This window comes from Tamandua tetradactyla, chromosome 16 (genome assembly GCF_023851605.1).
Source record: "Tamandua tetradactyla isolate mTamTet1 chromosome 16, mTamTet1.pri, whole genome shotgun sequence".
Lineage (NCBI taxonomy): Eukaryota > Metazoa > Chordata > Mammalia > Pilosa > Myrmecophagidae > Tamandua > Tamandua tetradactyla.
The window spans coordinates 68,929,917-68,943,927 of record NC_135342.1 but is presented as its reverse complement, the minus strand read 5'-3'; the positions used below and the strand labels follow the sequence as shown (position 1 = coordinate 68,943,927).

The 14,011-nt window shown below is 35.4% G+C and overlaps 1 protein-coding gene across 1 annotated transcript in view; it reads left to right on the top strand.

Moving 5' to 3' along the window:
* GLG1 (golgi glycoprotein 1) overlaps positions 1–14,011 on the top strand; it is a 259,115-nt gene that overhangs the window by 158,630 nt on the left and 86,474 nt on the right. Inside the window, exons 5-7 of the mRNA XM_077133013.1 lie at positions 6,911–7,114; positions 8,196–8,267; positions 13,425–13,608. Of these exons, the coding sequence (XP_076989128.1) occupies positions 6,911–7,114; positions 8,196–8,267; positions 13,425–13,608 (460 nt within the window). The remainder of the gene's footprint in view (positions 1–6,910; positions 7,115–8,195; positions 8,268–13,424; positions 13,609–14,011) is intronic.

Sequence of the window (14,011 nt, the reverse complement as noted above, 5' to 3'; positions counted from 1 at the left end):
ACTTTTCTTTTTTAGTATATCTTTAGCTCTTGGGGTCTCTTTCCCTGCCAAATAAGTTTGATAACTAGCTTTTGTAAGTAAGTTGTTGGGATTTTGATTAATGTTGCATTAAATCTATAGATCAGTTTGGGTAGACTTGTCATTTTAACATCATTCAACCTTCCTATCCATGAGCATAGAATGTCTTTCCATCTGTTTAGGTCACTGTTAATTTCTTTTAGCAATGTTTTGTAGTTTTGTATACACAGGTCCTTGGCATCCCTGGTAGGCTTATTCCTAGTTACCTGATTCTTCTGGTCGCTATTTTGAAATGGGATTTTTTTCCTTAACTGTCTCCTCAGTTAGGTCATTACTTGTATAGAGAAACATTACTGATTTTTATATATTAATCTTGTATGTTAATATTGCCGGAAATGCAATGTACCGGAAATGAATTGGCTCATATAAAGGAAATTTATTAAGTGACAAATTTACAGTTTTAAGGCCATTGAAATATCCACACTAAGGCATCCAGAAAAAGATACCTTGACTCAAGAAAGGCAAATCTGGGAGGACACATGGCTTGTGTCTGCTGGTCCTTTTCCTAATTTCAAACAGCTTCCCGGGGTGGGGTGGGGGGGTAGCATTTTCTTTCTGCATCTCCATATGTATCTGTCTGTTCAGCTCTAAAGCTGTTTCCAAAATGGTTCCTTCTTAAAGGACTCCAGTTAGGGACCCACCTTGAATGGGTGGAGACACATCTCCATGGAAGCCACCTAAGCAGAAGGTCCCACTCACAATTGGGTGGGTAACATTTCCATGAAAAGAACTTAATAAAAAAGATCCCACCCAACAGTATGAATCAGAATTAGAGAATATGGCTTTTCTAGGGTGCCCAACAGTTTCAAACTGGCACACCGCCACTTTGCTGAATTTGTTTATTAGTTCAGGTAGCTTTGTCATAGATTTCTCAGGGTTTTCCAAGTATAGGATCATGTCATCTGCTAATAATGAAAGTTTTACTTCTTCCTTTCTGATTTGGATGCCTTTTATTTCTTTCTCCTATCAAATTGCTCCAGCTAGGACTTCTAGTACAGTGTTGAATAATAGTGATGACAGAAGGCATCCTTGTCTTGTTTCTGATCTCAGAGGGAATATTTTCCAGTCTCTCACCGTTAAGTATGATACTGGCTATGGCTTTTTCATATATGCCCGAATGATATTGAGGAAGTTTCCTTCAATTCCTACATTTTGAAGTGTTTTCATCAGGAAACGATTCTGAATTTTTTTTTTTAATGCTTTTTCAGCATCAATCAAGATGATCATGTGATTTTTTTTTCCCTTTCAGTTTGTTAATGTGCTGTATTACATTGATTGATGTCCTTGTGTTGAACCACCCTTGCATTCCTGGTATAACCCCCACTTGGTCGTGATGTATAATTCTTTTAATGTCATTGGATTTTATTTCCTAGTATTTTGTTAAGAATCATTGTATCTGTGTTCAGTAGGGAGATTGGTCTGTAGTTTGGTATTAGAGTGATGTTAGGTTCATAAAATGAGTCGAGTAGTGTTCCTTTTTCCTCAATTTTTTGGAAGTTTTAGCAGGATTGGCATTAGTTGTTTTTGGAAGTTTGACATTCAGATTCCCCTGTGAAGCCATCTGGCCCTTGACTTTTCGATGACTGATTGAGTCTCTTTACTTGTGATTGGTTTGTTGAGATCTATTTATCGAGTCAGTAAATATAGTTCATGTGTTTCTAGAAATTTGTCCATATCATCTAAGTTGTCTAGTTTTTTCTATATAGTTGTTCATAGTATTCTTTTATGATTTTTAAAATTTCTTCAGGGTCCATGGTAACAACCCTCCTCTCATTTCTGATTTTGTTTATTTGCATTCTCTTTTTTTTTTTGGCAGTTTAACTAGGAGTCCATCCTTTTTTTTACGTTTTAAAACATTTTTATTTACGACGACAAACAATACACTTAGAACTGCCAGAAATAGATATCTTAGTTAGCGTAACCATAGACATATTTAAATAAAGTATCCAAATAATCATTGTAAAATCTGTGTTTGCACAATGAGTTTCATAAACCAGTTTAAAATTCAGGCCACAAGGAAAAAAATCTACAAATTCAGATAGCAGGGGTCCATCCATTTTATTGATTTTCTCAAAGAACGAAATTTTGGTTTTATTGATTCTGTTGTTTTTTTGTTCTCTAGTTTTTTAATTTCTGCTTTCATCTTTATTTCTCTTCTTTTATTTGCTTTAAGATTCATTTCCTCTTCTTTCTCTAATTTGTCAGATGAGTCGTTGAGTCTTTGATTTTTGCTCTTTCTTCTTTTTATGGGTCACCATTCCACTGTTTCATATTTTTCCTTCTAGCTGCTCCAACACACTGGAGGCTAGCAGAAATACTTCTTTATCTTTTTTGTGAGAAATATATATCTACAAAAAGCAGTTTATTTCAGAGCACATCACAACAATTTCTTTGTTCTTTTTTAATATAGGCATTTAGGGCAATAAATTTCCCGCTCAGCACTGCCTTTGCCATGTCCCATAAGTTTTGATATGTTGTATCACATTATCATTTGTCTCTAGATATTTGCTGATTTCTCTAGCAATTTCTTCTTTGACACACTGATTATTTAAGAGGGTGTTATTTAATGTCCATATATCTGTGACAGCTCTGGTTCTTTGGTGATTATTATTTCCATCTTCATTCCATTGTGCTCAGAGAAAGTAGTTTAGATAATTTCATCTTACTAAATTTAAAGACTTATTTTGTGTCCCAGCACATGATCTATTCTGAAAAGTTCTGTATATCCTGAAGATATGTATATCCTGATGTTTTGGGAAATAATGACCTAAATATGTCCATTAGGTCTAATTCATTTATCACATTGCTTAAGTTATTTCCTTGTTGATCCTATGGTTGGTCTTCTGTAGTAGAGAGTGGTGTATTGAAGTCATCCATTATTATTGTCAAAATATCTATAGCTCCCTTCAGTTTTACCAGTGTTTGCCTCATGTACTTTGGCACTCCTTGATTAAAGTCTATTTTAACTGTTACTAGGATAGCTACTCCTGGTTTTTGGTTACATAGAACCATGTTCTCTACTTGCATAGAACATCTTTTTCCATCATTTCACTTTCAGTCTTTTTGTGGCATTGGATCTAAGATGTGTCTCTTATAAACAGTATATGGATGAATTATATTTTTTAATCCATTCTGCCAGTCTGTATCTTTTAATTGGTGAATTTAGTCTATCAACGTTCAAAGTTATTACTTCAAAAGCAGTTCTTGAACTTACCATCTTATCCTTTAGTTTTTATTTGTCTAGTCTCTTTATTCTTTTCCTTCTCTCTTTTTTTATCCTTTAAATTAACCTTACTGGTACTCTTCAGTTCTTTGCTCTCCTCCAGAACTCCCTCTCCTATCTTTTATTTTCAGGTCTTTCGTTAGTATTTCTTGTGGGGTAAGTCTCATGTTGACGAGTTTTCTCAGTCTTTGTCTTTGAAGGTTTTAATCTCTGCCACAGTTTTGAAGGACAACTTGGCTGGTGTTCTAGTTTGCTAGCTACTGGAATGCAGTATACCAGAAATGGAACAGCTTTTAACAAGGGGAATTTAATGAGTTGCTAGTTTACAGTTCTAAGGCCGAGAAAATGTCCCAATTAGAACAAGTCTATAGAAATCAAAGGCCTCCAGGGAAAGATACCTTGGTTCAGGAAGGCCAATGAAGTTCAGGGTTTCTCTCTCAAGTGAGAAGGCACATGGCGAACACAGTCAGGGCTTCTCTCTTGGCTGGAAGGGCACATGGCGAGTGTGGCATCATCTGCTAGCTTTCTCTCCTGGCTTCCAGTTTCATGAAGCTCCCCGGGAGGCGTTTTCCTTCTTCATCTGCAAGGGTCCCTGGCTGGTGGACTCTCTGCTTCATAGTGTTGCTTTCTCTGAATCTCTCATTCTCCAAAATATTTCCTCTTTTATAGGACTCCAATAAACCAATCAAGACCCACCCAAATGAGTGGAGACATGTCTTCCCCTAATCCAGTTTAACAACCATTCTTGACTAAATCACATCATTCAGGGAGATGATCTCATTACAGTTTCAAACATACAGTATTAAATAGAGATTATTCTACCTTTATGAAATGGAATTTATATTAAAACATGGCTTTTCTTAGGGGGCATACTTCCTTTCAAACCAGCACAGCTGGATAAAGATTTATGACTAAAAGCCCTTCTTGTTCAAGATGTTAAATATGTCATACCAGTGCCTTCTTGCCTCCATGCTCGCTGTTGAGTAGTCTGAACTCAGTCTCATGTGTTTTCCCTCATATGTAGTAGATCACTTTTCTCTTGCTGCTTTCAGGACTTTCTGCTTCTCTTCAACATTTGGCAGTTTGATTTATTTGTGTCTTGAAGTAGGCCTATTTGGATTTATTCTTTTTGTGTTCATTGGGCTTCTTTGATTTTCGTTTTTATGTCTTATATAAGGGTTAGGACGTTTTCCCTGATTATAACTTCAACTAACCTTCCCAGCCCTTTACTCTTCTCTTCTCTTTCTGGGATGCCAGTGATTCTTAAATTTGTGCACCTTTTGTTGTCTATCATTTCCCTAAATTTAGTTCCATTTATTCCTTCTTTACTGCCATTTGTTTTTTTGTGTGTACTCTAGTTCAGTTCTGTTTTCTAGCGCACTTATTCTTCCTTCTACTCCTTCAAAATCTGCTGTCATATGTCTCTAGTATATTTCTAATTTGGTCTACCATGTCTTTCATCTCTGAGATCTGCCATTTTTCTATTTAATCTTTCAATTCTTCTTTACACTCTCTAGTATCTTCCTGATAGCCATTATTTCTTTATAAATATCCCTGAGTCATTATTTCATGTTCTACATTGCTGCCAGTGTTTTGATTTGGTCATTCGAATGTGCTATTTCTGCCTGGATCTTCACCTGCTTTTGTGATTTTCTGTTGTGTTCAGGGCATTTGATTATCTTAAGACGGTTATTTTGCCACTTGGTTTCCTTCACTTTAGTCTAAAGTTTTGAATTTACTTGGTTTTGCATTGAAAGTCTCCCTCTGCACTTGATTTTTCTGTAATTCTCTGCTAAACCCAGGGTCAGATCTCATGTAGTAGGTACCATTCTACTCTAGGCAGAGGTCCACAGGTTATTCAGTGACAGTATATCTGTCCACTATGCAAGGACGCCAGGCTCAGTTCCCAGCCCATGCATCAATCCATCAATCAATCAATAAACAAACAAACAAACACACCTTAACAATAGTAGGCGGTGAGTCAGAAGGGGACATCTCAGATACATTGGAAATGAAGTCAGACTCATGCCCACAGGAGAGAGAAAATCTTAAAAATAAATAAAAATATAAAATATTTAAAATACATAAATTAAAATAATACTCATAATAAAAATATGTAGAAAAACAAAACAACCTAGGCAGATAAGGAATTTGCCAGTCTATACTTAGCGCTTCTTCCCAGTAGGTTGCACTCCTTAAGCACCTCCTCCTCTCAAGCCTGCCCCTCTCAGACTGCAGTGGCCAGCTGTGAAGATGGCAAGTGCAGTGATTAGGGCTGCTCTTGGCCGTGGTGGCAGAACAGACAGTCCAAACACACGGAAAAGGGAAGCTGATAGCGCCTGTGGGTGTAGCTGATCACGGTACCTGACAGATCCACCATTCACCATGCTTGACCAGACACGTATTCATGGCACCTGGCCCAGAAACTGATGGCTGGGCATGCCTCCGGACTCCCCATGGGCACTCCCAGCTGAGGAGCTATACAGGGAGGTTTTCTTATTCACCAGCTGGGACAGGCTGGAGGAAACAGATGGTCATTTCCCTCAGGTCCACACTTACCCAGGCACCACCACCTGCCTCTGTGGTGGTCATGACTGATCAAAAACATCCTGCTCTCTCTATCCTGATCTCCCTGCCTTTCTCTTCCCTATGAAATATTGAAGACCCTCTTCAGTCACCCCCACCCCCACCCCCAGGATTGCAGACCTGGTCATTTTTACCCTGTCCCCATCTTGTTCTGTGAAACAGGGTTAAATCCAGCCTACTGTGCTCTACCATGTTCCTGGAAGTCCAAAGCTATGGATTTTTAGAAGGGACCTCTCAGGTTGTTAAAAGCATATCTTCCGAGTATAGAAGATTATGAATTTTAAATAGAAAATGTTTAGGGGAAATTTTTCATATTTAGGATGAATGAATGGTAATGCTTGCTATGGGATGATAAGATTTACAGTTTAAGATAATTGGATGGTCTTAGGAGAGGTCTTGAAAGTAGTTTGTATAAACTACGGTCATCTTGTTAAATTCCAATCCAAACATCATACTGAGTGTTACACTACAGATTGTGCTTGTTGAGATGTTTTTATGGATAGCATAAAGTAGAAAAAGGATAAAGAGTACTTTTGTAATGTCTTTTCTCAATGGTTTTTGTGGTTTCTTTTTTATTTAATTAACTTGGTTCTAATCACTGTTGTTTAAGAAATGCCCACCACTTTAGAAGTAAATAAGTACAGATTTTTTCAATGTTTTTTCAATACTGACATGAACTATGATCAGACTATTAGGCTGATTTCATTTCTTAAAATTTTTCTGACATTTTAACTTTTAAAAATTTAAGGTTTCTATTTTTAGTGCTAACTAAATCTAATGATTTTCCCAGGATCAATATTCCCATTTGTTACCTGTAATAATTATATTCTAACTAAAGATTATTAAGGACATTTTCTTTAGTTTCACAGCATGATTGGTTCCCATTAATTTCTCAGTAAAACATCAGTAACCTAACTATATGTTGGAATTTTTTTTCAGCTTTCTTTTTCTTAATGAAATAATGTTTATTTGAAATTCTTCATAGTGAAAGTTTTAAAATATAAGCTATCTTTGCTATTTTAGGATGCACATTCACAAGGTGAGGTGGTATCTTGCCTGGAGAAAGGCTTGGTGAAAGAAGCAGAAGAAAGAGACCCCAAGATTCAAGTCTCTGAACTCTGCAAGAAAGCCATTCTCCGAGTGGCTGAGCTATCCTCAGACGACTTTCATTTGGACAGGCATTTATATTTTGCTTGCCGAGATGATCGAGAGCGTTTTTGTGAAAATGTGAGTCGGCTTGGAATGTATTCTTTTTTTGTGTCTTTTTATACTATATTCCAAAATAAGGTAAACCAGCACTAACGCTAACATGTAACACTGAAATAGAAGGTGGTTGAGTTGGTTCCAGGATAATAGAAAATGATAATGGATGCTCAGCCTTGATGATATCACCATTAGTCAGTATTTGACTTCATTTTCCACCTTTTTTTTTTTCCTACTCTCATACCATTTCTCAATTTCAGTTCATAGGAGTCTATTTTATCCATAGGAATACTATGGATTTTTTTACCATAGAAAGTTCCCAGAGAGTCCTGTTCACATCATTCAATGGCTAAAACCTTACCATATTTACATATATTTATATTTATGTTTTTGGTTAAGCTGAAGAAAACAGGTAACCAACTTTTTTTTAATGTAGTTTTATTGATATGTATTATATAGTCACATACCACATAATCATCCACAGTATACAATCAGTGTTCACAGTATCATATAGTTGTGTGTATACAGCATCACAGTCGATTTTTGAATGTTTTTGTTGCTCAAAAATAAAGTAAAAATAAAGGTAAAAAAAATACCCAAAACATCCCATACACCCCATACCCCCAGTGGCTAACTTTTGAAGCCAAATATTTGATTACTACCTCCAGATCCTATATAATAACTTCCTAACACTTAAATATTCACCATCCTTACAGCAGAAAGCTGAGAATTGCTTCTATACCTTTCCATTCAGTCTACTGACTTGACTGTGGTAACCATCAGAGCCACTGATTTGAAGAATTTGACTCTGGCATTAAATTGTAAGAAGGGAAACTCACTCTAACATTTTTCTGCTATTCTAATTAACAGTATATATAGGAACAAATGACAATGACCAGTGATCATGGGAAAATGTTTTTATCTTTACTACAGTCACTGTTGTCTTTCAAAGCCTGCTGAATTTTATTAGTGCTTGAACCATTTGTTCAAAGGTACTTATCATCATAATTCAACAGAACAGAAAGTTCATTCTGTCCAAAAATAGTTAATGCCCAGCATAACTTATCTTAGCTATTGGTAATAATGTGTACGTTCCATCTTACAGACACAAGCTGGTGAAGGCAGAGTATATAAATGTCTCTTTAACCACAAGTTTGAAGAATCCATGAGTGAAAAGGCAAGTATTACTTTGAAGCAAAACTATTTTATTCATTTTGCAGAACCTTTCGCAACACCTCTCAAACAATATTGTTATAGATTCTTTCCAAAATATAAATGATTGATAAAGCTTACCCTTTCCACAGGTGAAATACATGATTTTTATTAAGGAACCAAAGCATACTTGGCTTAAACCAAGAACTTGAGGATATAACTGTGGTATCTAAACACTGAGAAGCTAGTTGGGGATCAATTTGTGGAGTAAAATCGGAGAATTTATGTCAAGAATCACACTGTAACCTGCACTCCATACTCAGGAAGTCTAGGCTAACCAAAACAAAGTGCTTCATAGATAATTAGCTGTTTAATTGTTCAGCAGTTACCTCATTAAGCATTCTCATTCCTTTTAACCTTCTGTCCTTGAATGAATGCAAACGCTTTTATGAATTTCAAAAGTAATTATTTTTTAGAAAATTGGGTAAAGATGGCAGAGTAAGAAACTCTAGGAATCTGTCCCTCCCCCAAAACAACTATGAAACTGGCAGGAACTATCTTTTTTTTTTTTCACATGGGCAGGCACCGGGAATCGGACCCTGGTCCTCTGGCATTGCAGGCAAGCATTCCTGCCTGCTGAGCCACTGTGGCCCGCCCAGCAGGAACTATCTTAAGCAACTATTTTGGAACTTTAGAGTCTAGTTGAGCATTCAGGGAATTGCTGTATGAAGAGCTGTTAAATTGTGGTAATGTTTGTGAATTGTGCCCTCACAAATGGATGCCCTCTGTGGCTACCATCCCCCATCCTCCAACTACATGACAGGCAGCAGTGGAGATTGCAAAGTAAACCCAAAGTTAGTAGAAGAAGGGACATAGTAAGCATTAGAAAAGGGATGAAATAGAAAAAGGAAAAATAATAGCATCAACACCAAAAGTTGATTTTTTTCAAAAAATTTAAAAATCAAGCCTTTAGCCAGATTAACAAAGACTGAGAGAGAACCCAAGTAACTCAAAACAGGAATGAAAGTGGGGGCATTACTACCAACCCTACAAAAATAAAAAACAATTATATGAGGGTAACAATTATATGTCAACAAATTAGAAATTTAAATGAAATGGACAAATTCATAGAAACATAAAAACTACCTAATTGGATACAAGAGTAAATAGAAAATCTCAGCAGACCTATAATAAGTAAGAAGAATGAATTAGTAATTAAAAACCTTCCAACAAAGAAAAGCCCAGGACTAGATGATTTCACTGTTAAATTCTACCAAACATTAAATTTAGAAGCAATCCTTCTCAGGCTCTTCAGAAAAAAAAAAACAGAAGAAACACAAGAAAAGATGCTTACTGACCAATATCCCTTATGAATATAGGTGTAAACCTCCTCAACAAAATATGGGTATACTTAATTTAAAGTATATTAAAGAGTTTATACACCATAACCAAGTGAGATTTATTCTAAGAATGCAAGAATGTTTGAACATAAGAAAATCATTTGCTGTAATTTACCCCATTAATAGAATGAAGGGGGAAAAACCTGCGTGACCATCTCAGTATACACAGAAAAGGCATTTTCGAAATCCAGTACCCTTTTATGGCAAAAACATTCAGAAAACTAGAAATTGAAAGGAATTTTCGCAACATGGTAAAGGGCATTTATGATATCAAACTCTGATGAAAGATGAAAACTTTCCCTCTAAGATCAGGAACAAGATATGGGTGCCCACTTTCACTAATGTTATTCGCCCTATACTTTAAAATCTAGCCAAAGCAACCAGGCAAGAGAAAGATGAGGCATCTAAATTGGAAAAGGTGAAATCAGATTATCCCTATTCACTCACATATGACATGTTGCTAAAAATATGAAAAATAAAAAAAATCCACTAGAAAGCTACTCCAACAAATAAAACAAATTCACCAAAACTGTAGGATACAGGATCAACACACGGAAGTCAGTTGGGATTCTATGCACAATTAATTAACAATCTGAAGAGAAAAGAATCCCATTATTCTCACATCTGAAAGAATAAGATTCCTAGGAATAAATTCAACCAAAGAGGTTGAAAACTACAAAGCATTGCTGAAATAAATTTAAAAAGACCTAAATAAATGGAAGGACATCTTATATTCATGGATCAGAAGATTTAGACCTAGTATTGCCTAAAGTGATCCAAAAATTCAATACCATCCTTATTAAAATTCCCACAGCATTTTTTCCTTGCAGAAATGGGAAAGTTGATCCTCAAATTCATAAGAAATTGCAAGGGGCTCCAAAAAGCCAAAACCATGTTGAAAATGAACAAAGTTGGAGAACTCACACCTTGTGATTTCTAAACTTACTACAAAGCTACAGTAATTAAAACAGTGTTATAGGGATAAGACCAGACATATAGTCCAGTGGAATAGAATTCAGAGTCCAGAGATAAATCCACACATCTCTGTCCACCTGATTTTTGACAAGGGTGTCGAGTCATTCAGTGGGGAATGAGACTGCTGTTTCTTCAACAAATGTGCTAGGACAACTGGAAATTCACATGGAAGACAATGAATGTGGACCCCTACTTCTCATTTACAGAAGTTAATTCAAAATGAATCAGCTGACTTAAATATACGAGCTAATACTTTAAAACTCTTAAAAGAAACCATAGGGAAACTTCTTTAGGACATGAACAGGCAGTGGATTTTTAGATTTTTATACCAAAAGCACAAGCAACAAAAGAGAATATAGATAGAATGGACTTCATCAAATTTAAAAACTTTTGTTCATCAAAGGGAATTACCAGGCCACGGTGGCTCAGCAGGCAAGAATGCTTGCCTGGCATGCCAGAGGACCTGGGTTCGATTCCTGGTGCCTGCCCATGTAAAAAGAAAAAAAAGGGAATTACCAAGAAAGTGAAGGCAGTGTACAGAATGGGAGAAAATATTTTCAAACCATTTATCTGATATAGGTTTAATATGTATACTATATGAAGAACTCTACTGGTCACTAACAGAAAACACCAGCAACCCAGTTAAAAATTGGGGCAAGAATTTGAATTTGTATTTCTCCAAAGAAAATATTCAAATAGCCGATAGGTATATGAAAACGTACCTAAACATTAGCCATTAAAGAAATGCAAATTTTAACTATACTGAGATACGATTTCACACCCACTAGGATGGCTACTATTTAGAAAACAAAAATAAGTGTTGGTGGGGATGTGGAGAAATAGGAACCTTTCTGCATCATTGGTGGAACTGTAAAATGGTGCAGGGACTCAGCCAGATATCTGTACCAGTGTTGATAGGAGCATTATTCATAATAACCCAAAGGTGGTAAGAACTCAGGTGTCCATATGAGTTGAATGGATAAACAAAATGTAGTATATTCTTGAAATAGATTATTATTCTGCTATGAAAGAAGTAAAGTGCTATATGTTCCCCAAAATGGATGAAAACATCAAGTTTAGTGAAATAAATCAGACACAAAAGGACAAAATAGCATATGATTTCTCTTATATGAAGTACTTAGAATAAACAAATTCATAGAGGCAGAAACCAGAATAGTGATTACCAGGAATGGGGGAAACAGGAAATAGAGAATTGTTATTAAATAAATATGAATTTTGGTTTTGGATAATGAAAATAGCCTGGAAATTAATAGTAGTGAAAGCTATGTCGTTTTATCAATGTACCTAATGTTGAAGAATTGTCTTCTTAAAATGGTTAAAATGATTTTTATGTAATTTTAGGACAATTAAAAATAAATTAATTGTGTTTCACTTTTTGAGGCACTGCCATTTCACTTTCCATGGTGGCTGTACCATTTTATGTTCACACCAGCAATGCACTGTGGAATTCTAGTTTCTCCACATCCTCACCAACACTTATTTTCCATTTAAAAAATGGTAGTCATCCTTATGGGTATGAGGTGGTACATCGTTGTGGTTTCGTTTATATTTTCCTGTTGGCTGATGATATTGAACATCTTTTCATGTGTTTATTGACCATTTGTTTGTCTTTTCTGGAAAAATATTTAAAGCCCTTTGCCCATTTAAAAATTGATTATTTTTAAAAGTATTTTTTGTTTTGCTGTAATTTAATTTCCTACACAGTTGAAAAATCTGTTTCATTTTAGTTTCCTCATATGATTTATTCTTGAGTAAGAATATTAAAAAGTATGGAATGGAAATTCCAAATTGTTCTATCTATTCCCACTTGGATACTGATATAAAGCAAAATAATACTTTGGACCAAGTTAACGTATTGGGATCTACCAAGCATTTATGTGTTTGGGACAGCTGTTATATATAGCAATAATGAACCATTCAGTATGGAATTCCAGGGTCCCACATCCATGTATCTTTACTTCTTGCCACACTAGTTAGCATGTGTGCTAAATTTTAATCAAATTCAAAGCTAGGCATTTGTTAGTATTTCAGATACTGAATTGATAGAGGATGACAGTACACACATGTTTGTATACATTTACATTACATATGTGTTTATGTATTATATAATTTATGTTTATAAATATGGGTTATAAAAATAATGTATGTTTATAATTATATAATCTTTCAAGTGAACTCTATTATTGAGGTATTATTTACATGCAACAAAATGCATCCACTTTAATTTTAGAGTTCTTTGTATTTAAAGAAATGGATGTGACCACTACCCCAATTAGTATAGAACATTTCATCAAAGAGGACATTTCCCAAAGAGGTCCCTCATGCTGCTTTACAGTTAACCCACTGCTGTGCTTGCTGTCAAAATAGTTACATGTGAGAGTTGTAGAATTTTATAAAAATGGTAACACACTATATACTTTTTGCATCTAGCTCGTTTCATATAGCATAATGTTTTTTGAAGAAAAATTATGTTTGGATATATGTGTAGTTTGTTCTTCTCTCTCTTTTTTTTAATGGAGTCATAGTCATCAAATGAGCATGTCATGTGTCCATTCAGGTGTTGATGGACATTAAGGGTGCATTGTTTTCCAGTTTTGATATATTTTTAAATAAAGCTGCTGTGAACCTTCAAAATAAAAAAAGATAGGCATTTGGTAATAGTCTCAGTTGCTGACATACCTGCAAATGTTCTTGGCTGTGTGTCTTTGTACTTATCTTAGAAATACATGTGAACAAGTGAGTCATATAAGTGGCCTTACAACCCTTTGTCTGCGCTCATTCCTCAGTGTCGAGAAGCTCTAACAACGCGCCAGAAGCTGATTGCCCAAGATTATAAAGTCAGTTATTCATTAGCCAAATCTTGTAAGAGTGACTTGAAGAAATATCGGTGCAATGTGGAAAACCTTCCTCGGTCCCGGGAAGCCAGGCTGTCCTATCTTCTAATGTGTCTGGAGTCTGCTGTGCACAGAGGTAAGAGTTCATTTTTTTCTTATTCTTTTCCCTCCTTTTTGGAGTCATTCTCTAATGCTTCTTGTACCTATAAATATTACTTTCCTCTTTTGTTTGTTCCTTGAATATATTTGTTTTCTGATTCAGGAGTCTATCTTCAGAAGCTAAACTCTAAGAACTGTAATTTTTGTATCCCTAAATTTTGTTGAAGGTTAGCTTAGCAATCTCCAAATTTGTTTTTGTTTATATCCCAGCTTGTTTTTTTGTTTGTTTGTTTTAAGTAAGGTATAGTTCTTGAATCCAAATACTTTAGTATTTAAAATATATATTGTGTTGCATTTTTAGGAGAGTCATGGTAGCATAATAATATAGCTCTTGGGTTTTGAGCCAGAAAGAACTGGACTCAAATTATAGTTCTATCACC